The 25,899-nt window shown below is 37.5% G+C and overlaps 2 protein-coding genes across 4 annotated transcripts in view; both read left to right on the top strand.

The window, feature by feature from the left end:
* Positions 1-603: 603 nt before the first annotated feature.
* On the top strand, positions 604-9,035 carry sh3bp5la (SH3-binding domain protein 5-like, a). Its single transcript, XM_027147972.2, has 6 exons — positions 604-1,256; positions 1,357-1,419; positions 3,069-3,197; positions 3,386-3,544; positions 4,831-5,004; positions 5,759-9,035. Exons 1-6 carry the CDS (start codon positions 993-995, stop codon positions 6,311-6,313), a joined length of 1,344 nt encoding a protein of 447 aa, XP_027003773.1. The 5' UTR covers positions 604-992; the 3' UTR covers positions 6,314-9,035.
* A 1,882-nt stretch (positions 9,036-10,917) lies between these two features.
* gabbr1a (gamma-aminobutyric acid (GABA) B receptor, 1a) overlaps positions 10,918-25,899 on the top strand; it is a 44,450-nt gene continuing 29,468 nt past the window's right edge. The window contains exons 1-7 of one of the 3 annotated variants that reach the window (XM_027147961.2): positions 10,918-11,269; positions 12,649-12,735; positions 15,006-15,070; positions 15,198-15,336; positions 15,467-15,652; positions 16,358-16,375; positions 24,373-24,533. In XM_027147961.2, the coding sequence (XP_027003762.1) occupies positions 12,657-12,735; positions 15,006-15,070; positions 15,198-15,336; positions 15,467-15,652; positions 16,358-16,375; positions 24,373-24,533 (648 nt within the window). In that variant the 5' untranslated portion in view covers positions 10,918-11,269; positions 12,649-12,656. The remainder of the gene's footprint in view (positions 11,270-12,648; positions 12,736-15,005; positions 15,071-15,197; positions 15,337-15,466; positions 15,653-16,357; positions 16,376-24,372; positions 24,534-25,899) is intronic. The other 2 variants (XM_027147963.2, XM_027147964.2) reach the window with 2 other exon arrangements.

Below are 25,899 nucleotides of genomic sequence, written 5' to 3'. Positions count from 1 at the left end.
AGCCATCAGAATACACACCCATTCACACACCAGGGGTAATTTATAGATACCTATCAGCCAAAAATACACGTCTTAAGACTGTTGGAGGAAACTGTAGTATCAGGAGGAAACTCCCCACATGACGGATACAGGAGTCTAATCTCCAACCCCAGACGTGCGAGCCAAATGTGTTCATCACAAAACCCAATATGCTCCCATATAATACATTGTATTGATTCATTTAGTTAGATGATAAGGAAGCTGGAAAGAACATAACAGCTCCATCAGCTTGGGGCTGTGTTTCATTAGTTTGTCTTTCTACTTCAAGAGAAAAAGAAGAAAGGGAATGAATGTTTTATAGCCGCTTGTTTAACTTGTTTAATACTTGTGAATGTGTAATTATGTTGAAAAAAATTATCCTTAGCAAACTGTAGTATGGAAAAAAGTAAATAAAAATAATGTCTAGGTTGGAAACAAAGTCCACTAGGTGTTTTCTTCTTTGCTTAATTTACACGCGAGCTAAACGCATAAATAAAGCACTCTGACTCATATACGGACCACACGCTTGAGCAAGCTTTTATAAATTCGTGACACGTTTCGAAAAGCGTCATCGTTCGTCATCGGTCTACGGAAGCCGAGCCACCCACGCACGCCCACGCGTTTTCGTATTTAATGTTACTTTTCACTTCTCTTTTGAGCTAGCGGTTTTTTTTGTTTTACCCGAGAGCGTGCAGATGTTGTTATAAAAACGTTTTTAATTGTGTGATTTTCAATATGTTTATTATGTAGATAGTTCAACAGCATTGTAAAACACTGAATTATGGTCGTCGGATTTATAACAGATGTTTGTAAGTCAGCTGGCTAGCACCGGACAGCTAGCTATGCTAATGTAAACAAACATGTATTAGCATCGCATCTGTGTGCTGTAGTTGTAGTCTAGTCGTTTTTAGCTCGTTAGCTTAAGAGTTACATATCGATTCGTGTTGTTTTCTGGTCACAGACTGCACAAGAACATGGAGAAGATCGAGCTGTCTGGCTTGAGAGAGAATCCTCAAGGTTCTGTGGCTGTTCAGAAAAAGGAAAACTGTGAAAAAAGTCTTGGAGAAAGAATACAAGATTGTGGTTTACAATGTAAAGACAGGGCCGTTGATGGCGAGTCTGTGGAAAGGGAAGAGACTGAAAATTGTGAAGTGCAACAACATCAACAACATGAGGTGCAGGAGACAGATGTGCTTCAGAAACAGCCTGAAGAGGAGCTGCTGGACCCTAGGATTCAGGTACAAGAGAAATAACTCCTAGGGTAGGAGATTGTTCAGAGTCAGAAAGACACTGGATGAATATTTTACTGGATAACTGAAACTGTTTTGCTCCATCAAGGAGGAGCTGGAGCATTTGAATGAAGCCAGTGAGGAGATTAACCAGCTGGAGCTGCAACTAGAGGTAACATCAGTGCCGTAATCTGTCAATTTCAAATATCTATAAAATGTCACAAACTGTAAAGTGTTAGTTCACGCTGGAGTAAATGTTAACTCCATAACTGTTCACACCCTTCGATAGGTAAAGCAAAATAATCATATAAATGATGATTTGAAGTTACTTTCACTAACAGAATCTTTTGTGATTATTTTTCCTATCAAAAGCATGTGCTGAATGACACACAGACACTGAAATAGATTTTTTTTAAAGCGAAAACCTCATTTAAAGAGGAAAAACCATATAAAATGTTTGAGCAGGGTTTGTCCTGTGTTGTTCTTGACTCCAACGAACCCCAAGTACTTCATGCATTTTGTCACTGCTACGCTGGAATAAACATCTTCTTTGTTAAGATCTTTGCCCTCATCTTTGTATTTTCTTGCACACACACACAATCATTATGGCATGGATGTACAAGATATTACACATTTCTTGGTTTATTTAATTTCCTAAATTTGTGTTTCACGTTCATGCTGTGAATCTCCCGTTCTTATCCTAAATGTATTTTACTGGATTTAGATTTGGTATCTGGGAAGCTCCCTAAAGAACCCGACTTTTGTTTTGTGACGGTGCATTATCATGCTGGAAGTAGCCATTAGAAGATGTAAATTAAAGTGGTAAGTTGTAAATAGAAGTGTTAAATTGTGGCCATTAGGGGATGCACTTGGTCTGCAACAATACTCATATAGTTTGTGGCATTTCTCCACACCATTACACCACCTTGGACTGCCTGGACTGTTGATTCAAAGTAGGTTGGGTCAGGATTGAGCCTCAGCTTTCTGCACTTGGTCTGACAGGTTGTTTTGCTGTTGTAGCGCATCCACCTCAATACATAGATTTTTTTTTTTCTATTCAATTGTACAGAGGTGTACTGAGGTGCTGTACAAGTCCTTTCTATCAGCTTGAACGAGGTTGGAGACCCTAGAGACAGTTGTTTGTAAAAATATCAAGAGTTCTGCAGTGTATTGAAATACACAGCAGTATATTAAAAAACTCAGACCAGCCCATATGGCACAAATGAGATCATATTTAACCCCCATTCTGATGGTTGACGTGAACATTACTGAGGCTGCTGACTCATATCTGCATGATTTTATGCAGTGCCCTTTTGCTACACAATTGGTGGATTAGATCATTGCATGAATGAGTAGGTGTACAAGTGAGCACATTGTGAGCTCATGAGTGTGTATATGTCTGAAAAGGGATGACCGTTACTGAAAACCTGTCGGCAGTCCACATCCTCAAAAATAAGTGTATTTTAATTTTAAAAATTAAAATGTTTAGCTCAAAGGTGCGAGATTATATGAGAATGTTTTGAATGTTTTAGGTATTAGAGAATGAGATGCTTTGCTGTTATTCTCTCTCAAGGGAGTCTTCACTGGGTATTATTTTGTGTGAATGTGCTACAAAAAGCATATCGTGGAAACCAACATATGTTTAAACACAAAACATCACTCTTTTCATGTGCTATTGATGTTATGTGTTCATTTTTCCATGACAGAAACTTCTGATGCAGTACATATTGAGCGCATTGTTAAAACAGGACGCAGGTCAAACATCTCACAGTTGTTTATGCATTAATATATGACTTGTATATTTATATTTTACCCCTTTAGGAAGAGAGGTCAAGCTACAGGAAAATATTTACTGATTCAGCCAGGAAGCTCAATGCACTGAGCTCTCAACTGGGATCTTGCATTGAGAAAGCCAGACCTTATTATGAGGCACGGAGATTAGCTAAAGAGGTACTTTTATTCTTAAACATGTCTTAGGGAATGAATGCGTCTGTGTGAACCAGTTTCAATATTTAGAATATTTAAGCATAACGGTAAAAGAATTTCCAGGAGACATTCTTGCCGTATCATTTGATTACTCCTACTCAGCTTGGCCCTGTTTCTCTTAATGCTTTCTGATTTTGTTATGTACCTCTTAGGCCCAGCAGGAGACCCAGAAGGCTGCGCTTAGATACGAGCGAGCTGTTTCCATGCACACGGCTGCACGGGAGATGGTGTACGTGGCTGAGCAGGGCCTTGGAGCAGATAAGACTCTGGATCAAACCTGGCAAGAGATGCTCAATCATGCCACTGCCAAAGTATCTACCTTACAATCTACACCACCTTTTATTAGAGTACACTAATGTACATATGGTACTTGATGGCACCATTTCGTATTGCCAGCAAAACTGTAATGTTGTATTAAAAACTATTTATTTACAAAACCAATTTGTTTAATACTAAAAACCAAGGTGAAAATCTTGTATCTTGTATCATATAAATTTGTATTCAGTTGCTTCCAATCAGATGAATTTATAATTGATATTATAACTGACTGAATATCAGAAATCTATTGTGAGCGATATTATAATCATCATAATGCTCAACCCTATTATATACCCTTGTTATTTTTGCCCAAAGTCCAGATCTGCCCATAATTATGCCTTGACCGTGTTTATATTAATTTTATTTATTTATTTATTTATTTATTTTTTCTTAGCCGCACGAAGTGTGAATTTGAAAACGGCTGCTTTAACAGGTGACGGAAAAGTATATTAGTGGTTGTTTAAGGAAAGATCCTGGCTATACACATTGAAATTGGACCTTTCTCTTGAGTGAAATGCAAATAAGCTTGGTGGAGTGTGGGAAGTCTGCCAACTGTCAGCGTGGCATGAGTAGGAAATTATTTTTATACCACTGATCATGTTTACTTCTGATAAGCTGTTAGCCTTTCATAATCGGTACAGCACTCCTAAATAATCGCTGCAGTAGAACAATGCGGTTAACACAGCGTAAGCATGACGCAATCTAACCATGACAAATTTCTAGTCATCACTTTCGCCTTCTCTGTCATGCTGTAGACAAAACCTTTCGGAGCTGATCCGATCACGGTTTATTGCATTCGAAATTCAATGCATGTTCTGTGGGTTTTGCATCAGATTTGGTCCAAGCATGATTGGATTACCAAAGATGTTTAATTCCTGTTGAAATGGGTCTGTGCGTGCCCAAAATCCCAAATATTTTACTGAAAAGTGGCAGCCAGCTTGTTAGAATCACACAATCGGTGACTGTGGTAGTGTGTCTGTGTAAGCTTTTGAAATGTAACCATGACAATGATTATAAATGGCAGCATAGACCTACATTTGCTCATCACTATCACCTCCACTGTCATGCTGCTAGATAAAAATAGGCTGACTGTTTCTTTCTGTGGTAAAAAGCTATATGATCATGATTGGATTACTGAAAATATGTCAGCGCATGGTTTAGGCCATGTGTCTGGATGTCTCCGCTTAAACACGGCTTGTTCTTGTTGCATAAGAATTGCTTTTACATCCCTGTTGAGAGTCAGTAAAACGAATGCTCGTCTGTTTTCACTTTTAAATAGGTAAACGAGGCCGAGGATGAGCGGCTACGGAGTGAACGAGAGCACATGCGCGTCACTCAGCTGTGTCAGGCAGCAGAAGCTCGTGTACAGACCCTACAGAAATCCCTCAAGAGGACCATTATCAAATCGAAGCCTTACTTCGAACTCAAAGTCCAATTTAACTCCATATTGGAGGTCAGTTAGATATCCAGCTGCACTTTGCTTGCAACATGATCAAACAGTATTTACACGGGAGATTCATTTACAGATCAAGACCCTGAATAGGACAAAGTGGTTATTGAGAACGACAACAAGATTCATATACAAAACTTATTTTTAAAAATCACAGTGTTCGAAATGGTCAGGGGTCCACAAACTTTTGGCCATGTAGTTTAATTCGGTTTTTTTATCTACATACAAATTATCATTGCTTTACATAGTAATGGAAATAGGAAAAAACATTCAAACCTCAATCTGACCGCAGCCGTAGTGTGCCGTATATAATACAGCAGAGAAAGTCCCTGATGTCAGTGCAAAGTAACAGACACTTGTTTTATTGTGTTACCAGAATAAACTTATAAAGATTATGTATGATTATGTAATATTGAGCAGAACAGATCTGCATATTACATGAAGTGTCTTGAATACAAGGAATCAATGCATAGAATCAATTAGTAAATCGGAATAAATCAGCTGATTCTATGCATTATGTAAGTTTAAGATGTATGCAGTTATGCTGGGAATAGCAGTCTTTTGATAATAAAATTAAGTAACTATATTTAAACCACAGTCTTCAGTGCAGAGATGATAAAGTTTGTGACTTGATTATTTTGGTAAACGTATTCCGTTTTGCTGCATAAACATTTGTCTTTGTCTTTGCTCATCTCCCCCCCTCATATTTGGGCGAGTCGAGCCGACCGTACTGAGACTTGTTGTATCATGTTTGCAGGAGCACAAATTGAAGGTAACTCGGTTAGAAGAGCGTGTGAGTGAAGTGAAGAAGCATTACTCCTACACTCTGCAGCGCTTGGAGAAAATTAGCGAGGAGATCCATGCCCAAAGAGGACCGGACCATTCTGAGAACGGATCTACAACATCCTTCAAAACACGGAGTCCTCCTATAGGAGCCGAGGCGGTAGTCCCGATGAGGAGTGAAGGTGGACGTTACGAAGGCCGCAATAAGTCAAGTGAATGGGTGGACGGTCAAGGGGCTAAGACACAAGAGTGGGTGGAGAGACATAGGGAGTCTGGCTGGTGGGAGGGAGAGAAACAGAGGCCAATATCTGGAGTGGGCTCGGACACAAATTCTGTTTTTAGTTTTAAAACCATTGCTTCTGATTTGGAGAAGTGTGACTCTGTTGAGCATCTCGGCCAGCTCAGTGACTCGGTTAGCCTTTCAGGAGAAGAGGAGGAAAGGGGGAAACAAAGGGATGATAAAAAGTTGACAGAGATTGAGAAACAAGAGCAGCTCATCAAGCAGCATCACAGGAGTGTGAGTTTGTGAGTAAGGCTCGCCTCAGGCTCACATGAAGGGGAACATTCGAGTAGGAGTGAGCAATTTGCTGATACTTGAAGACATTTCCACAGTGCACAATATGAATCTAAATGGTACTCAGATTTTAACAAAATGAACCAATGCAAACAATGGTTTTAACGCTCTTTTAAAGAGCAAAATAATGTAACATAGGAATGAAGAAACAATGAAAACTCATTCGTCTTCGGTAGCTGCTTTATCCTGGAGGAGCACACCCTGGATGGAAAGGAGAGCATCACAGGAGACCATGTATACTCTCTCTCTCACACACACACACACACACATACATACACACAAACTCTTCACACCAATACCAGGTTATCATAAGAGATTTGTTTTTTGCAGGAGGGGGAATGTCTAATCAGTTACTTGTTGCTGTGAGCAACAGTATCACATTATGCTTTTCTGAAAGTATGACAAATGTTGCCTGTACTTCAAACGATGACCAAATCCATTGTAAATCATCAGTTTACAATATTATATTATCATATTGTTATAATGTCCGGTCTTTTGTTGCAAACGGACAAACAAGAGACAACCGTCTAAATCTTGTTTAAAACAACTAGGAGAAATATGGTGCAGTTTAGTCTCAGTGTCTATGGCCACAATATGTCTGATTAGAATCTAGCAGCATGAGGAATAATGTACATTTGAAATAGTTATCAAGGTTGTTGCACTGTGTATATTTCTTTTTAGTTGGATTTGACCCTATACTGTCCCTCTATTTCCCATCTGTGAGAAGATTGGCTCTGTAATTGCACTTTGCATCGGGAAAGGGATAAGAAAGAAATGGGCTTTTTGTGAATAACTTTGATGAATGTTGAGAGAGAGAATTAAACCCAGCTCCAGTCTAATGAAACCAAATCCAGTATAATTTTGTGTAACGGATCAGCAGGTAATTAGAATGCAGTGGCAAGCACACTCATTTTGCAATATATTATGAAAGGTGAGATGTTAAAAGACCCCCTGGGATGCAGAGGATGTTGTTGGTACTGAGAGTAACAGCAAAACTTGTAAATTAATGCATGAAAACAAATTAAACCTAAAAAAGCATTACTGCTTTAGGATATCACCCAGAGTCTTAACTTTAAGATTACTTTAAGAGGAGACACAATACAGGCAATGTGCATAAAACACAGCACAAAACTGTCAGTTAGTAAGATCTATTTTCACACAAAGATCTTGGCCATACTTATACTTAATATTTAAAACTGACCAAACTGCAGTTATTTTAATTGAATTAAATTTTTTGCATTATTATTATTATTACTCAAAAGAATTTTATATGTACAAGCCATTCATGACATTCTAAACCCTAGCTTAAAAATATTAGTAAGTTAAATATGGTATTAAAATAGCAATTGTCAATTATCCTTGCAGTTGAGCATATTTAGACATTTTTTTAAATATAAAATAGTATTAAAAAGACATTATTATTATTGGAAGTTGGACCTGACTGCAAAACCAGGCTAGATGAACACTTTTAACTGTCAGCTGCTAAACAGCAATAAACAGCTGCCTCAATAATTACCACTGAAGTCAATTTACACCTCTTTAACCCAGACAAGCTTAAGGTCATGAAGCTGTAAAATTTTTTTCCATTTTCCACCAGCTGCAGAACACAAGACCTTGGGATTGTGTGAGTTTTACTTCCGATTTACAAAGGTTAACATTTCTTGAGAACGATCACTGAAGACATATTTATTAGGTATGTGAACCTTAGGCATTAGATTTTTAAGGCAGTGGTTTGATGATTCCACTGAATCTGCTGTAGCATGATACGATTTCATTTCATAAGACACTGATTCGATATTCGACGATGCAGCTGAATATACAAAAACTCTAGTGAATCTACTACATAGTAAACAAACCCACAGTAATTTCACACCAAAGCAATACATACTCACAGTCTACATTCACCTGATTATCTTCATGTCCTGTTTTTGTGGATTCTTCCAGGAGACCTTACTTACAAAATCAGAATAAAAATTAGCCTTAACTGATCACCAACTCTCTTTATTTATTTTTATTTTAGACTGTATATTATTCAATAGTTGTGAACTTGTAAATCGGTTGATTATCAGGTTGAAGCTTTAGATATTTCATAGTCTGTGAGGATCTATAAGACGTGCTGCTCAGTAGATTGCAAAAATTGTCCTTGCTTTATTATGTTCAGTTTTTCTTGCATTCAATGTTTATTTATTTTTATTCAACAACAAATGTTGGCAAGTTTTGATGTATCATGTAAAAATATTAAGCAGGAATTGCTTGTTATAACTTATGTGATATGATAAATCTTTCTTTTGATCAGTAATTACATTTTTCTATGTTGCATAGTTATGACTATGTTAAATAAGTATTTCTTGATGCTAGATTAATGCTGGTTTCTTGAATAGCGTTTCTAGGTTTTGTTTCATGCCTGTAAAGGATTTTCTTCAAGAAGATGAAAGATGTCTGATGGAACAATATGTTTATTGCATTATACATATATTCTATGTATAACAGAAGTTTCATGCAATCGAGTTATAGCTTCCTCTCTGTTCATGTGTGTAATCGTATTTTCAATGCAACAGTTCTTAGCTGTATTGACTTACTCCTTTTCCTCAAGACATATGAACACATTTAATCTTATGTGCTACATGATCGTATTGTATAGAACAGATAAGCGTGTTAATAAAAATGTTTAGTTACATACAGAAATCATGAGTATTGAGTTTGGTAAAATGATTAGCCAGTGCATACATAAGGAATTATTTAAGCTGAGGTGTGGCAGCAGCTAACGAGACCATTGACACATGGTTCCTGATCATTTTCCTCACATATTCTGTTGACTTTTTGTTTTGAAATCTGTAGTTTAAGATTGTTGATTAAAACGTTCTCCCCAGTAAAGCCTGCATTCCCCACCCCATCTCTGTCCTTCAGATGACCCTAATGCAGAGAAAGATACGTTTTTGTCAGTGGTCATGTGATGCTTCTCCTGAGTCGAGCTGTGTGCCTGAACAAGACGTACAATGACAATGTCCTATCTCGCACATCTCACTCTTCTCTCTCATGACTCCTTGTGTGTCCTCTGAGAGTGAGAGAAAGATGCAATATGTAGAACCAAGATGGAGCCTGAGCTGAAATAAAGATGAAAATGCTGATGGATGTCTTCTCAGAGGGAACGTGAATGTAGCCTTCATCCAGTCTGAGATAACGAGGGCTTGTTTCATCTTGGGGAGAGACTGGATAATGGCATGATTTCAGCATATGCAGACTTTAAAAATAAGGGTATCCAAAATGTTTTTTATTATAGTGCTAGAGAAAAAAAAAAAAACATTCTCTAAGAAACATTCTCTAAATGCCTTTTGATTGATGGATTTATAACTGTTTAAGCTCCAACAGAGAACTAAATATAAATCCCTCATTACAAGTGACACATTTTTTCTGGAAGGATTTGTATGGTGGAAAACCTTTTTTTTTAAAGGCAAAATAAATAAGTCAGTCAGTCAGTCTCAGAGAACCATGGACTGAAATATTCACTAGAAAAACAAAACATTGATCTGAAGAACATTTTCTGGCACTTTTATTTTTAGTGTACTTATTTTTAGTGTATCTTGGAATTTAACAAAACGTTTAAGCCTGAGTTTAGCTCAAAACGTTTAAGCTCTGCATGTGAGATGCTCTGGGTGTGTGTCCAGATTTTTTTTACACATGCGGTGGTCAAGGCCAGGGGCTCATCTGGTTATGTACAAGACAATGTCATGCAGAATAACCGATTTGTTTCTTAGGGCAAAATGAATGTCTAGAAAATGACATTGGCAGGCAGCTTCCACTGGTTCCACAAATGTGACCACATCCATGTTTTATTCTTGTTGGTTTGGGACCAAATCTTGATGTAAAATGGTTTATATTAACACAGCTGCTCATTTGCAAAAACAAAACAAAGCAAACAAAAAACAACAACAACACAAACGTGCAGATTATATCTCAAAAACCCAAAACTGAAAGATTTGATGTACATGATAAACATGTTCCTCAAAACCACGTATCTGTTTTGATGGATGTAAAATAATTCCCTGTATGAACACTGCACTTGATGATTAAAATCTGGATTTGGGAGCAGAATCATATCTTCTATCCTTAATAATTCATCAGCCTTTTAAATAGATGATGAGATGAGGAAGATAAAGAGGAAAGAGCTGAGCTGAACATGGACCACTGATGACACTTGGAGACAAGAAAGCTAGTAGAGTCCAAAACGTGTAAGATATTCAACCGCATTTCAGTCTAATGGCCATTTACCAGCTGGCAGAAAATTTACCAAGCAGGTCGGTGCTGAAGGAAAGCTACGCACACCACGTTCTTACGTGACGTCGCAAGTGAGTGAGACGGGTTTTTACTTCCCCACCCGTATCCTGGTAACCCCGCCTCCTTTTAAAAATAGAACTCGCTGATTGGACAGAGGACACGTCCTTCAACATAAGCACACAATCGGCGTTCGTGTATCAACTATAAACCAGTGCTGACCTAGTGGGCGGTGTTTGTAGCTGTACGGGTGGGATTAAGAAGGTAGATAAAAAAAGAGATGGAGAAGAGTGGAAAAAAAGAAGGGAGGAGGAGGAGAGGAAGGATGGACGTACAATATCGAGCGTGAAACATTTATATGGGGTGTATTTGTATTTTTGTTTGTAAATAGATTATTATAACTCTATAATTAAGATCTCAGATGGAAATTTATTTTGCAAAGCAATACACGCAGTGAGCTGCTACAAGCCATCCATATGTCAGCCTATGCAACGACGCTGGATTTGCACTAATAAATCACTGCAATTTGTGTGCATGTAAACATCCACTACACGGAAATTATTCTGAAGGACGTTTGTGTTTTTTTTTTTGTTTTGTTTTGTTTTGGGTTTTTTTTTTGCACCAGGCCTGTCAACATTTGTGAGTAAATCAGTTTGCTTTTTCTTCTCTACCTGTATTCTTCCTGATGTGCATTTAATTCCATTTTAATTCCATTTAATTCTACAGTCCTGTCACTGGGGAGTTTGTTGTTGTTTAGTAGCTACAGAAGATTTGTGTAGTTGTTTCAGCACCAACTGTTAACAAGGTTTACATCAAACTTCACAAATAGACACCATTAAGGCTTCATTAAGGACGATAATGCATGAATATTTGATCATTTATTTATGCTTTTCTGTGCATATATTTTATAGCAGTACATGACTACAATTCAGTTCAAATGACTGGATCAAACTGTTTGACTTCTCTGAAAGGCCTTGTTCAGTCCAAGTCCTTATCCAATTTCTCTCCAAGTTAAAGCTTCACATTATCAATTAATAAGGTATACAAGTTCTTATGAATTTTATGAATAAAAGTTAACAATTTATCCTGGTCAGGGTTGTGGTGTATCTCGTGAGTCGGGAGGGAATATAGCATGGATGGGAAATCAGCCCTTCACAGTGCACTATACACTCACACATCTAGCATGTCTTAGGTGGTGGAAGGAAAACAGAGATCTTAGAGGAGACCCATATGGGCATGTGGAGAATATGCACAGAACTCCTGTATATACAGAATCATGATCAAACCCAAGACCCTGGAGCTGTGAGGTGACACTGCTTTCTGTGTCACCAATACTATCCATATGTACAGTAGGTTATTCAGGGGTCCAAAGCCACTCAGGATAACTTCCTAAAATTTAATTCAGTAATAAGTTTTTCATCAGCCTGATAATTGAAATTGTGCTGATGCCTCTCCACGTGTATTACACATAGAATATGTGTATAGGTAAACATTTATAGATATCTGTGTGTATAGTTGGAAGATTGAGATTTTTGCCACATAGTTGCAGTGTGACATTTATTTAGAGACACCGAGGACATGTTTAAAGTTTTACAATGTCCTCTGATCCTTACTGCATAATCTCCCTCTGTTCCCACAGTCAGCCTGGAGTGATGCACTTCATCTCTCTCTCTCTCTCTCTCTCTCTCTCTCTCTCTCTCTCTCTCTCTCTCTCTCTCTCTCTCTCTCTCTTTCTTTCTTTCTTTCTTTCTTTCTTTCTTTTCTGTCTGTCTGTCTGTCGGTCTGTCTGTCTGTATTTCGGTGTGCTTGACCTGAGCTATCTTGCCCCAGCTCATTTTCTCTTGCTTATGAAATGTTTAGCCAGTGAAGTATTGACACCAGAAACTCCATACTGTACATGTATGTTATGCTTCTGTATAAATATAGATCCACTACAAATGAGTCTATGCAAATGAGAGCTTAATTGGTTGGACAATGTTAGTTATTTTTATCCAGATCTCTCTTTTATCTTTTATTAGATGCAGAAATGCTGCAGCTGTTGTTTCTTGTAATTTCCAACGTGCTTCCCACACTTATTGCATCCATGCATAATTCAACAACTGAAGGTAATGTGTGTGTTTGTGTGTGTGTGTGTGTGTGTGTGTGTGTGTGTGTGTGTGTGTGTGTGTGTGTGTGTGTTTGTGTGTGTGTTTGTCTTGGAGAGAGAGAGAGAGAGAGAGAGAGAGAGAGAGAGAGAGAGAGAGAGAGAGAGAGAGAGAGATGGTTCATAAGCTTGATTAGTTCACTTTATTAGTAACACTGGTACACATGCTTATCAAGTCATTATCCAATCAGCTAATGATCTGCCACAATACGACACAATTTAGACATTCAAATACAGGTCAACTGCTTTAGATAATCGAACAATGTTGGGAAATGACTCTGATCTCTGAATCTGACTATAACAATGTTGTTGGAACAGACAAACTACTAATCTTCTATCAGTTTCACTCACAACAGTAGTTCAGTACAATCAGGAGTTTATAATGAAAACACAAAATTGCCTGACTGGTAGGAAAGTGCACTAGACCTGGTGCACTAGACAGTGAAATGAAACCACGTTCTTCCAGGACTGTGGTACTACATAAAACAACACAGAACTGATGTGTAAAAATAAAGGCACATTATTAGCAGGACATAGCATAACTTCCGTGCAACAATTGCAACAGAAGTGCAGAAAGTTGTACAGCTCACCATAATGCTATGGTAACTCTAGCAACTCTTTATTTATCTATCACTAACAGTGGTAAGCAGAAAAGAATCTGAGAACACAACATGTTGAACCTTGAGGAGGTTGGGTGACTAAAGACTACATCACAAACAAAAATAGAAATCTGAGGTTACAGTAGAAACAAGCACACTGAAACTAAATACAGCTGAAGGTAGAAAAAAATGTTGCCTGATCTAATGAATGTCTGTTTCTGCAGTGGCATTCAGATGGACCCAACTTGCCTTGTATATACTGTACACACTGAAACACCGGTGTGGAATCTTTTACTGGTTACATGAACATGACGATGATTTTAGACTTTAGACTCATCAAGAACATGCAGATCACAAATCTGCAGCAATTATATGACACAGTCACAGGGACACAAGCCAGAATCTCAAATAATTTTTTTTTCTGAAATCTTGTGAAATTCATGTCAGGAAGACTTCTGTTCTGAGAGCAAAGCAGATCCTACTGAATGTTAGTATGGTGTTCCTAATAAATTGGCTGGTGAGTGTATACTTGAAAATGCATTATGTTCTTATTATTTCCTTATTGTACACTGTAGACTTAACAGCCACATGCTGATAAAGTGAAGAGACCAAGTTGGCAAAAAAAAATAAAATAAATAAAAATAAAGTAATTTCAACATACATGAAGCCACCTTACAATTACAATACCTATCACATTATTTTAATTTGCAAACAATTACAAAAATAAATAAATAAATAAATAAATAAATAATAATAATAGAACTCTATAGGCTATATAACATTAGATTAAATATTGTTATTATATTAAATGTTCATTGAGAGAAATGGTTTTATGATGTCTTGTTTTAAATGTCTTACACTACTGTTAGTCTAAATGAGAAACTTAGCACCTATTTCTGCAGAGCTAAACATTTGTTTGAGGAGACATGGTTTTGAGGAGACATTGTTTTGAGGAGACATTGTTTTGAGGAGACATTGTTTTGAGGGGTGTACAACATCTGAAAACAGAGGTACAGGGCAGATTCCTGTTGTCTACTGTATGTTTTAAGGAAACAGCTTTGTACAATGCACAAAAAAGATTTCAAATATTTAATACTTTTCTAATTTCACTGATTTTTTTTTTGCCCAGGTGATAATATGCTGCATATGAGGCATAACTTTTGATGTTATAGAGAAGTTTTATAGTCTTTTGGGGAAAATGAAATCTTGTCAATGTTTTTGAGGCAATTGCAAATGAGTACAGCTAAGAAAAAGGTAACTAATGTGGAGAATGTGTACCTTTGAACACCCACCGTTCTTGTGGTCCTGTCTTTGTTGTTTGTCGACAGGATGTCTTACTTATCTTATCAACCTCTGTTTTAACCTCTGTTTAGTGTTTTAGTGTGTACATGTGTACCGTAGTTAAACAGATCATTTAAAAATAGATTTTTTTCTGTTGAGGGATGTAGTCTTAAAAATACTCATCAAAAATATTTACACCTCAATAACCCCAAGATTTATTATTCAATGTTGAATCTGATAGGATATGTATGGAGTTAAAAGAGAACATATAAAAGAACATTTTGTTAATTCTCTCTGGCTTCTTCTGCCCTCTATGTCTCTTTCTTTTTCTTTCTGTGTGTCTTTTTATCAGGATGCGCCATCATTCGCCCTCCTAGAGATGGAGGGATTCGTTACAGGGGACTGACTCAGGAGCAGGTAAAGTGTACTATAGCATTATTAGTGCTACACAGCAGCCTCAGCCAAGAGAAGATCTTGCGATAATAAAGAAAGCAATCTCATTTCTGATCTCATACTCATTCTTCTGATCTCATTGTCTCTGCAGATTCGGAGTGTGCAGATTTTGCCTGTAGACTATGAGATTGAATATATCTGCCGCGGGAACAGAGCGATTGTTGGGCCGAAGGTGCGGAAGTGTCTCCCTGATGGCACATGGACAGATATGGATCAGCAGAGCAGATGCTGTAAGCATTCAGCCTCTCACTGCAATCACTACTTTTGTATTACACATTATTTAGTTTGCATTACAATGTAACTAAAATGGGAAAAGAACTTTATCATTTTAAAACACACCAATGTCTCACTACTCCTCAGTGTTTCTGTGTCCTCACACGTGGACATCTTTGGACAATGGCAGAGTGACACTGCAACCCCCTGGACCTCCAGTAGAAGGCACTGTGCTCCATTACAGCTGTCATGCTGGCTTCCTGTTAGAGGGCAGAAACATTTCCCACTGCACCAAGCAGGGCAACTGGGACTCACCCAAACCACTGTGTATTTGTGAGTTATTGTAGACTTTATCGGAGCACAGTGCATATTAAATATGAGAATAGGATTCAGTTTTATCGCCCATGTATGAATACATAACTATATATAAAACTATAAATGGCAGCAGTGAAATAATTCCTTCCAAACATTAATTAATATACAGAGAATAGGTTATAAGCAAATTCATACATTTATATGTATAGTAGAAAGTTTACAAGATTGTTTTAGGATGTAATGCACAAGTGTTGATCAATCTATGTATATAATAGTAATCATATTTAGACTGGCTTAAGAATGTTCTTTGAGGCATGTGATTGTCCATGAGGTTGACTTCCTTTTTAAAGAAACTATTATTGTGTCTGGCTTTTTAAAGAAATAACTTGATTTACAGTTAAAATTTGGCTTTCTGAAGCATTTAAAGATGATTACAAAACTGTAAAGAAAGAGTAACTCTGTGTATGTGACCGCTAGTACACTACTGCTGATTTCGCTTATGAGAGAATGTCAGTAATATTGTTTTTGCTGTATTCAGATGCATAAACATTGTAAAAATTTAGGTTGTAACAATGGAGTGCCTCCTGGTATTACCCTTGTAACAATCATCCTTTCACTATATTCTTTACCTCTGGAGAGATGCAGTCCTTACACACAAAGCTGTTTTTAATGCTTTACAGGTCTTTAACTTGCATTCTGTTTTCTCTCCATATCTGCACTCAGATGACATAAATTATACAGGTAAGAGCTGGGGTTAATACATTTATTATTACATTTGGTTAATAATAAGAAGAGTAAATGGATTCAATCTATGGGAATATGATCTATGGTGTCATATATGCTGCAGAGCTTTTGTAACTGGTTATAAGTGATTGTAATGGTGAAGTGCAAACCTCGGTTGTAATACTTCTATTGAACTCAAGAGAGCGGTCTTTTACCAAGAGTCAGAAAAGATTCTGCAGTGGAAGAAGTACAGATTCAGTAGTGATGGGTTAGAGCTGGAGGCATGGTAAAAGGATTATGTACAGCCTTTTGTATTTTACTTGTGCATGAATAATAATTTGTTTTTGTTTATTTGTTTCTTTAACCATAGTAGGACATAAGATCACGATGATTTTGTAAGATTATGCAATTCCATCTTTTCATATTTAACACAATGCTCTGGGCTTCATCCTTCAGTTCATTCTGGCTAGTTATCAGTTCATCTATCCATCCATCCATCCATCCATCCATCCATCCATCCATCTATCTGTCCGTCCATCCATCCATCCATCCATCCATCCATCCATCCACACATCCATCCTGTTTTCCTCCTCCTTTCTTTCCTTCATTGCTTCCTGGCTGTGTGTTCATACCACTGTTAAATCACCCAGAGAGATATCTGCATATTTACTTTAGTGCAGTCTCAGCGGGAAGAGGATTAACTTTTAGTGTGTGTGTGTGTGTGTGTGTGTGTGTGTGTGTGTGTGTGTGTGTGTGTGTGTGTGTGTGTGCACAAGTATTTCGATTTAAATTTCAATTTATTTGATAGCACATGTAACAACAGTTAGTCTCACAAGGAAGCTTTAGCGAAATAAGAATCCCTAATGAGCGAGCTGAAGGCAAATGTTGCATCGAAAAACTCAAGAGCACCAGGAGGAAACCTTGAGATGAACTTGGACTCAAAAATTGGGTGCCAGACCTCTATGGTCAGTAACAGATAGAGGAATTACAGCAGTCTAAACAGAAAACAGAAGTGTTAAATGAATATAAGCTTATGAGAGAAAGCAACATACAGTAAACATTCCAGAAAAGCTTAATTTGTAATGCAGGGATTATCAGATAAGCGAATGTGGAGCTAATTGCCAAATTACAACATAGAAGGAGTTTAAATGGGAGATGGTGACACTCTGTGTGGTCTCTGTGCAGTCAGGAGGGTGGATGGTGCACCCTGCTGGATCTGCAATGGTCCTGAATGCAGGAAGTAGTAGCAGCACCTCAGGATTCTGCACTCGCATTATCTCAGGTAACAGGATGTAGAGCTTAGCAAGATTGTTCAACGGTACTTGACATATGGTGTATATGATAATCATAGTGCAAGCTGAGAGTCGGGCATGCCTCGATATAACAGCTTAACTAAAAGGGAGAGGCAGAAGGCAGCACAGGCATGAGGGCACCGTGAGACATCTTGATTCCCTCCACAACATCATCAGCAGACTTGAATGAATGCGTCAAAGTGACAGGATGGCAACACCAGCTTCCAGTTCACCTTGTTTCTCTACAAGCCTTCAGATCTGAATCCTTTATCTAAAGGGAGAGGTTAATCTCCAGATGTCTTATTATTAAGAATTTGTAGATTCTGTGCACGTCTTTCTGGCTTTGTGGGGAAAAGTCTCCAACTTTACCACCTGGAGTTTGTGCTACTGATCGAGAGGCAGTCGCTTGTGATTTACAATAGATAGCAAGTCCCTTTTTAAGGATTTTTAAGGATTTATAATTCAGTAGCTGTTTTTTTATGTTTTTTAGGTATTTATGTTTGTTGCACAGCAAAAATATTGTTTGTGTCAGATTTTTAGCAAAAAAATTAGCTGCTGCATATTTTTATTTTGTCTAATGGAAAACATTGTAATGTTAAGCTTCTGCACTTGAAGTTATTCAAAGTTTTAAAAAATTGTAATGTCTAATCAGATGCTTGGTGTCTAGCACCCTTGGGACTGAGTACACGTATCTGTGCATTTAGTAAGACATGCTTAATATTCAAGCATATATGTCCTCTCACAATCCACAATCTAATTTGGTTTTATGTTGTTTGGCCAGTGAGTCCTAAAGTGTGATATCAGTACAGATATAAATGTTAAGTGTGTGCAGATAACTCTACACAATGGAAGCGTACAGCATTGAAGGCATCAAACAAGATAGGACATACTGTTATAAGAATATATTTCACTGTGCGGTGGTGCCCTTGAGCAAGGAACCGACAAGGTGTGTGTGTGTGTGTGTGTGTGTTCACTGCTGTGTGTGCACTTTGGATGGGTTAAACACAGAGAACAAATTCTGAGTATGAATCGCCATACTCAGCCGTATGTCATGTAACTTTCACCTTTCACTTTTCAAAAGTATGAGTATTAGTATGAGGAATACCAGGGAATGTCTGCTAGACAATGAAGTTAGTTCCTATTATCACTTATAGCAGCTATAACCAGATGTTTCCTGACCAGCCTCTTGTCTCTGTCCTTTAATTTTAATATGATAAAAAAGTGCAGCTTGTCATGTTCCTGAGAAACTGGAAAGTGCAAAGTCCTCTGTCTTTAAGGCTGACCTTTGCAGAGCGCTGACACTGGAGACTTCCATAAATATTAAATATTAAGTACTGTGCAAAAGTCTTTGGCAAGAAAGAAGTTTTAAAGGAATGCTGAAAGCAAAGATGCCTTCAGAAATAATGAAATTATTATTATTATTTCTCTCTAAAAAGTACTACAAAGCACATTACGCAGTAAAAAACTAAACCAAATCAATATCAATGTTCTTTTTAATTCCATATAGTATAAGTAAATATAAGACTGCTGCACTTCCTTCTGTATCTTCAGTAAAAAAAAAATTCAGGTATGTTTTTTGTCTAAAAAGAGGTCTGTTATGTATATTACTTTCTTCACTGACATACATACAAATTTCTGTACAGCTCCTAATAGAAATGTTTACCGTACCAACCATTTTTTAATGTATTTGCTTGTTTTTACTTTTTAAAATATGTCAAAAATACCATATATTCTGTCAAAAATGTTGTTATAGATAATTAATTAGAGAATTCAACTGTGCTTTGATAAGTGAAGTGAAAATAATTATGTTTCTCTACTGAAATACACCATTTGTAAAACATAACCATCAAAATGTGCTTGTTTCAGATTTTCAGATTTTAAATTTCAGATTTAGTCCTTTTTGCTATTAAAATAAGCTCCTGTCTAATGGGAAAGTTTTCCACTAGGTTGTGGAGTGTGGCTGTGGGGATTTGTGCCCATTTAGCTTCAGGAGCATTAGTGAGGTCAGCTTGATGACAAGGAGTAGCCCTGGTGTGCAGTTGGTGTTCCTATTCAGAGGAATTGAACAAAATTTGCAAACAATGTCTTTATAAAGCTTGCTTTGTGCACGGGGCCCTTGTCATGCTGTTAAATGTCATGTATAGAATTTTTATTTTTAGCATTAAAACTCATTTTTAAATTAAACTTCATTGCTGCTGCAGGCTGCTAGTATATCGCAACTTTGTTAGAATTTGATTAGATTGGAATTAAACAGAGTTTAGTGTTACCTAGAGCAATTAAAAGCAATTTATTTAAACTACAATGTTTCTTAAATGTAAACAATTTGTCTAACTTATTAATTGTTTAACTTAGGCATTCTTAATAATTACGCCATATAAGCTTTTGAGATAAAATATCGTTTAGTTGTTTTGTCTAGTTATTGTGAGTACATCATTTTTTGTTAGTAAAAAGGGTAGATTTTCTAATTGTCTGAATGGAACTGTTCTATGATTGTGTGTAATGTTTATTTTATTCCAAATTTTTTGGCCATTTTAATGAAGGTAGCCAGTAATTCTGGAGCTGACTGTATGTAGGTTGGGCACAGTGAGATATCTTGGCTCTTAGTAATTATCTAGCTTCGTGGTAGATGTCACTTGGTGTTCTTTCATTAAATATCAACTAAAGATCAGGAGTAAATAATTCATGACTGGCATGTGGAGAAATTGGAATTAAGCTCAGACACATGGAGAGTGAGAAAGAGAGAGAGAGAGAGAGAGAGAGAGAGAGAGAGAAAACGCTGCACCAAATGTCACCAAAGGAGCTCAGGAAGGGCTACGGTCACCTTTAAAGGGCAGCCCACCCGTCAGAGTGAACCTTGTGCTCTCTTGTGTGTGCTAATAAGTCAGATGTTAGACCTAGAGGATTAGATACAAGATATGGAAAAACCCACTGCATGTTCAATAAATACAATTGAGAGTAAATGAATTATTTTTAATAATAATAATCTTTGTCTATGGCACCTGTAGCACCTGTGTGATTACCATGTAATTGTTAATGGAAGTTTTGCATACATTATATTAATTATAAACACATCACATGTGTTACACTTCCATTTAGATTTAATAAAAAAGTAAACAAAAAGAACAGACAACTCACAAAGTTTGTCATATTCTTCAACTCTGTCAAAAAAATGATGACTATCTAATTAAAACCATATCCCTTTAGTAATAGAATAAAGCAGGATAAAGACACTGCTCCAACAGTGGAGCAATACAGTAAAATACAGCAATACAGTAAGAGTTACCCTGAAAAGTAGTCTCATTTTTGAAAGGATTAAGTATACAAATTTACAACCGAATTAACAAATACCTGATTGCAGATTTCTTAAGGCAGTGGCTATCTTTGCTATTTCTCAGCTCCAGAATCCTCGGGTTCAACCTTGAGTTCAGGTGTGGCGTTTCTGCGCATGTTCTCCCTGTCTCTGGTTGGCATCTTCAGTTTACTTTCATTTCCCAAAGGTATTTCATTAGGTGGATTGACTGAGATGACTTTTCCATAGGTGTGAACGAGTGTGTGAATATGTGTGCATTCAGCACTGTGATATATTGATTTTCTGTCTAGGGATTTATTGGTGCCTCATACCCATTTTTTTCCTGGGATAGGTTCTGGATCCACCAGGACCCTGATTAAGATAAAGCGGTTACTGAAAGTGAGTGGGAGTGATTCTCCAATTGGTGCTCAGTTACCCTCAGACATCTGTGGTATCAAAACCTACCATTATCGAATTGTACAAAATTCTATTTATTTTTGAGCTGTTTTAGTGATTAGCCCTTGAATTCTCTAAATCTCTAAACAAGTTAGCCTTTCGAATAGTATCGTCACTTGGAGCTGATTTTCTGGTGGTGGAAAGTTCAAGAATAAAATGCTTTATGAATCTAATAAAGAGATAATATTACTGTACACGTTTAATATAATGTTCTTGAAATGAACCTGTGCTGGGAGAGTCCTTGGGATTTATACTACTGGCTACAAAAAGTTTGAGAGCCCCTGAATTATAGTATTCGTTATCAATGTTTGTTTAGCAGCCCTGAGACGTTGAGTAAACAGCTTTTATGTTTGTTTCTCAGTACAGAGTATGTGTCTTATCAGTGGATTTCCTGTGTCATAATATCCTATTATATGATACAGTAGCCTATGTTTGTGGAGAGTTTGTTTTCTCTAGTCCTCTAATGCTGACAGGTGTCTGTCTGTTACAATACCTGAACGAACAGCAATTCTGTCATACAAGCCTAAGCTGAGAGCAAAAGAGCAGAAAGAAAATGCATTAGCTGTTTGTGACTTTATGCTGTAGTGGCTTCCAGACATGAACACAAAACCCTATGGGAAATGAGCCTACATTATTCCGTCAATATCAGTTATTCGACAGAGATCATGTAGGCTGCTGCTTGATTTATTGGAGAGTAGCATGCTGTGAGGTGCTGCTGGTAATGGCATGAGAGATTGATTGTTTATCTGAGTAAGTTTGGTTTTGTTTGAAAGTGTGTGTGTGTCTGAGTGACATAGACAGGCAAAAAGAAAGGGAAAAGGTGGTATTGACTGATTATGCAATACACTTCTGAACTTTTCTGAGTTGAATTGAATTTTTCAAACTGTTCTAAGGTTGCGTATAAAACATATCAAATATTGATGCTTCTGCAAGCTAATATATGGCCTGTGCTAAAACAGGATTTTGCACAAATGTTCTAGCTGTTCCATTCAGGTAAACAACAAAATTTCCTGTGCTGTATGAACTGCTCTCAGTCATGGCAATTACTGTAGGTGTTTATGGTTATTTCCTGTTAATGCTTAGACATATGTGTACTTTGGTTTTATTTTTATTCTGTACTGAATAACAGTGGAAATGGTGTATACAGTGAGTTGTATTAACTGTAAAAGGATGTTGTGTGAATGTGTGATGTAAGTGTATTTTATTTATGACGATATGTGTAATAATATGACACCATTTTTGGACCTAGGTGGAAGAACTATTTTGTAAATTATTTTAAATGAATCACAGCTTTTTTTTAATATTAATTATTTTCAGTAGTCCTGATGTTGAGGTATGAGCAACCTTGTTTGTGGACACAAACACTAAAGGAAAGGAGAAATCAAAAAAGGCAGGTTTATGCTTGGCTTTTCTTTCTACTGTCAATGGCATTGTGCTCGTCATCTCAGAGATCACTAATTAGTCCTGGCAAGTCTCTGAACATTGAGTCCAATTTTTTGTTCCCACTTCTTTGCCGTATTTCACATTAATATGACCTTGAATGTTGCTGAAATATGGTAAAGAAGAAAAGAATATCTTGCTCTTTTGTTTACAAGTTAATAGGAGAGAACCAACAGTACTGTTATCCCTCATGTCTGAGATTGATTCAGTGTTTCTCCTATTAAATGTCTAGCAATGTCCCCTGTGACCAAGAACAGGAGCCATCTCTAATGCCTCATAGGAATTATTAAAAGACTGCACAGTGGTGCACTGACTAGTGTTTCTGCCTCACAGCTCCAGGGTCCCAGGTTTCATCCTGAGCTTGGTGTAGTTTCTGTCTTTCTACGTTTTCTCTGGGTTTTCAGGTTTTCTCCCAACTCTAAAAAACATGCCAGCAGGTGGCTTGACTAAGAAAAATTGCACCTAGTTGCGAGTGAATATACTGTATGTGGGCACGGTGCCCTGTGATGGACCATCTCCTTGGTGTATCCCTGCCTCACACTCAGTTATCCCTGGATAGGGTTCAGACCCATTCCTCAGATTACTGAAAGTGAGTATCAGGGAACAGGCACCAGATTTCCAAACACATATTTCATTATAAATATTTAAGGTGTTTCAAAGTGTAGTTCATTTAACATATGTACAAGCATACAGAGACACTGTGATCACTTTCATCATACAAGGGAAAATGATGACCTAAAATGTGGACTCATCTCTCTCTCTCTCTCTCTCTCTCTCTCTCTCTCTCTCTCTCTCTCTCTCTCTCTCTCTCTCTCTCTCTCAATATATATATAGCGATGCTCTCCTTCAACAGTGCTGTACCTCTCTAATGCTGCTTGCTGCTTTGAGCTTGGTGCTTGCTGTTTTCTTTTTCATCTCTGTTTCTATCGGATTAAGGGATTACAACGAGTTGCGTTTTCTTTCCAGTATTTTGATCAAACCACCGAATAACACGCTGTTGAGTTCAGACTCGATCATCTCGTCTTGCAGATTTAGATTAGACTACCGAGTGATTTAGTGATTTAATACAGTAATAATTAAATATTGCTTAGAGTGCCGCTGATTGGATCCAGATGATGCTTTGCACTGATATGTTTTGGGTAATTACGCGCTTGTTGGTATAGGTTATTTACGCACATGGAGATAACTTCACTTTGCGCGTTTTCCCTTTAACGAATGAATGCGTATGTTAGTCCGATGTATAAAACCGTTGTACGAAACAAGGCACATGTGACTTTCGGTCTATAAATCATTATGATAGAGGTTGAATTAGGACGCAGTAGGACACGATACGCCGTGCTGCGCTTTGCGTTAACGTGCGCCGATCAGTTTGTGTTGTAGTTTACTGGTGAAATCTTGACGCGTTTGCGCACTTCATCTCGTGGGAATTTAAAATTCTGTAGCATCCATGGAGAACCCGGGTGATTTCAGGAGCCTGTGGATGAGAATTGTGCTGTGTTGGCTTATATTACTGCTCTCCTGGTCGTGTGCGGTTGCAGGGAAGAAGAAGCTGTACATCGGTGCGCTGTTCCCGATGAGCGGAGGATGGCCTGGGGGACAAGCATGTCTGCCTGCCGCACAGATGGCACTGGAGCTCGTCAACAACCGCACTGACATCCTGCCCGACTACGAACTCGAGCTCATCTATTACGACAGCATGGTAAGGACAAAACCTTAATAAAAGCACTCTTTAAAAAAGCATCGATTAAAATCCATTGGTCTTTCAAGCGTTATAGTGTGAGATGAAAAGTTTCTAGATTTTCACTATCAAGACCCAGACCCTGGTGCTCTTGGGGGATATTAGTGAACATTTTTATAAAAGTTCATTTAAAACATACTCTATCATGATAAAAGAAATATCCAGTCTGCCCACCACATCTGTCATGCTTTACAGATTACAGTAATTTCCTTGTCGTGAGAAACGATGAGAAAACCCATTAACTCAAAATCCAACTTACAGTGGAAGTAAGGGCAATCAATAAATGCTTAAAACACATGATTCTTTACAGTTTACTGGTGATGCTTTAATAATTACATGGGCCTCATGCAGTTAATTAATTGCTTCTCCTATTCTGTCAGTATTTGTAAATATTATTCATGTATGTTAGACGTATAGATATACTAAGCATATGACACAATATGGAAAATAAACTACAGCTAGTAAAGCATTTTTTTAAACCCTGGTTGAAGCTCCCTCTGGATGTAGCTGTCCTCCCCAGTTTCTCACTGGAACAGACAAATAGTAATGTTTTTCCCCAGTGCTCTGCATTCATCTTCTCATCCTTCACATTTGGAGTCTGTAAGGTTGTGACAAAGTTGAGGAGTTTGGAATAAACATACCTCTAACCTCTAAATGTTTAAAGCACAGACTTGTGGTAATAATGCACGTTATAATAATAATAAGATTTCAGAATGTGTCTTATTACCAAGTATGCTTTTACTCTCTGGCCGAGGCTAAAAAGCATTAAGCACCATGACATCCAACAAAGGAACGGTTTCTTTCACCAGGACATTCAACTGATGAACAACTACCTCTGAGAAAAAACACATCATACACATAAGATCCAGCACAAATAGCCAATAATAATAGTGCTTTATTGCCAAGTATGCTCAGACATACTGTACAAGGATTTTTCTATGGTGCAGGAGAAAGTCACACACAGAAAGACACAGAACATAAACATTAAATATAAACAGAGCAAAGAACATAAATAGGTGTAAGAAGCTATAAATAGGAAGTGCGAATTGTGTGTTCAGTATTGAGTTGAGATGAAATGTACATGAGATATTACAATATTGCCCTTGTGTGTAAAAATATGTATAGCAACACAAGCACCTTAAAATATCTTGTATGTGTGAGCATACTTGGCAATAAAGCACTATTATAATTGGCTATTTGTGCTGGATCTTATGTGTATGATATGTTTTTTCTCAGAGGCAGTTGTTCATCAGTTGAATGTCCTGGTGAAAGAAACCGTTCCTTTGTTGGATGTCGTGGTGCTTAGTGCTTTTTAGCCTCGGCCAGA

The sequence above is a fragment of the Tachysurus fulvidraco genome, chromosome 11, assembly GCF_022655615.1.
Source record: "Tachysurus fulvidraco isolate hzauxx_2018 chromosome 11, HZAU_PFXX_2.0, whole genome shotgun sequence".
Classification (NCBI taxonomy): domain Eukaryota; kingdom Metazoa; phylum Chordata; class Actinopteri; order Siluriformes; family Bagridae; genus Tachysurus; species Tachysurus fulvidraco.
Note: the sequence above shows the minus strand (reverse complement) of the source record. Positions and strands in the feature narration are given on the sequence as shown.

What these genes read in the sequence shown, in the direction of transcription:
- sh3bp5la (XM_027147972.2), top strand. Translation starts at nt 993, where the DNA reads ATGGAGAAGATCGAGCTGTCTGGCTTGAGAGAGAATCCTCAAGGTTCT. An exon ending in AGCTGGAGCTGCAACTAGAG is followed by an intron (nt 1,420 to 3,068) that starts GTAACATCAGTG and finishes TTACCCCTTTAG; the next exon opens with GAAGAGAGGTCAAGCTACAG. An exon ending in AATTTAACTCCATATTGGAG is followed by an intron (nt 5,005 to 5,758) that starts GTCAGTTAGATA and finishes TCATGTTTGCAG; the next exon opens with GAGCACAAATTGAAGGTAAC.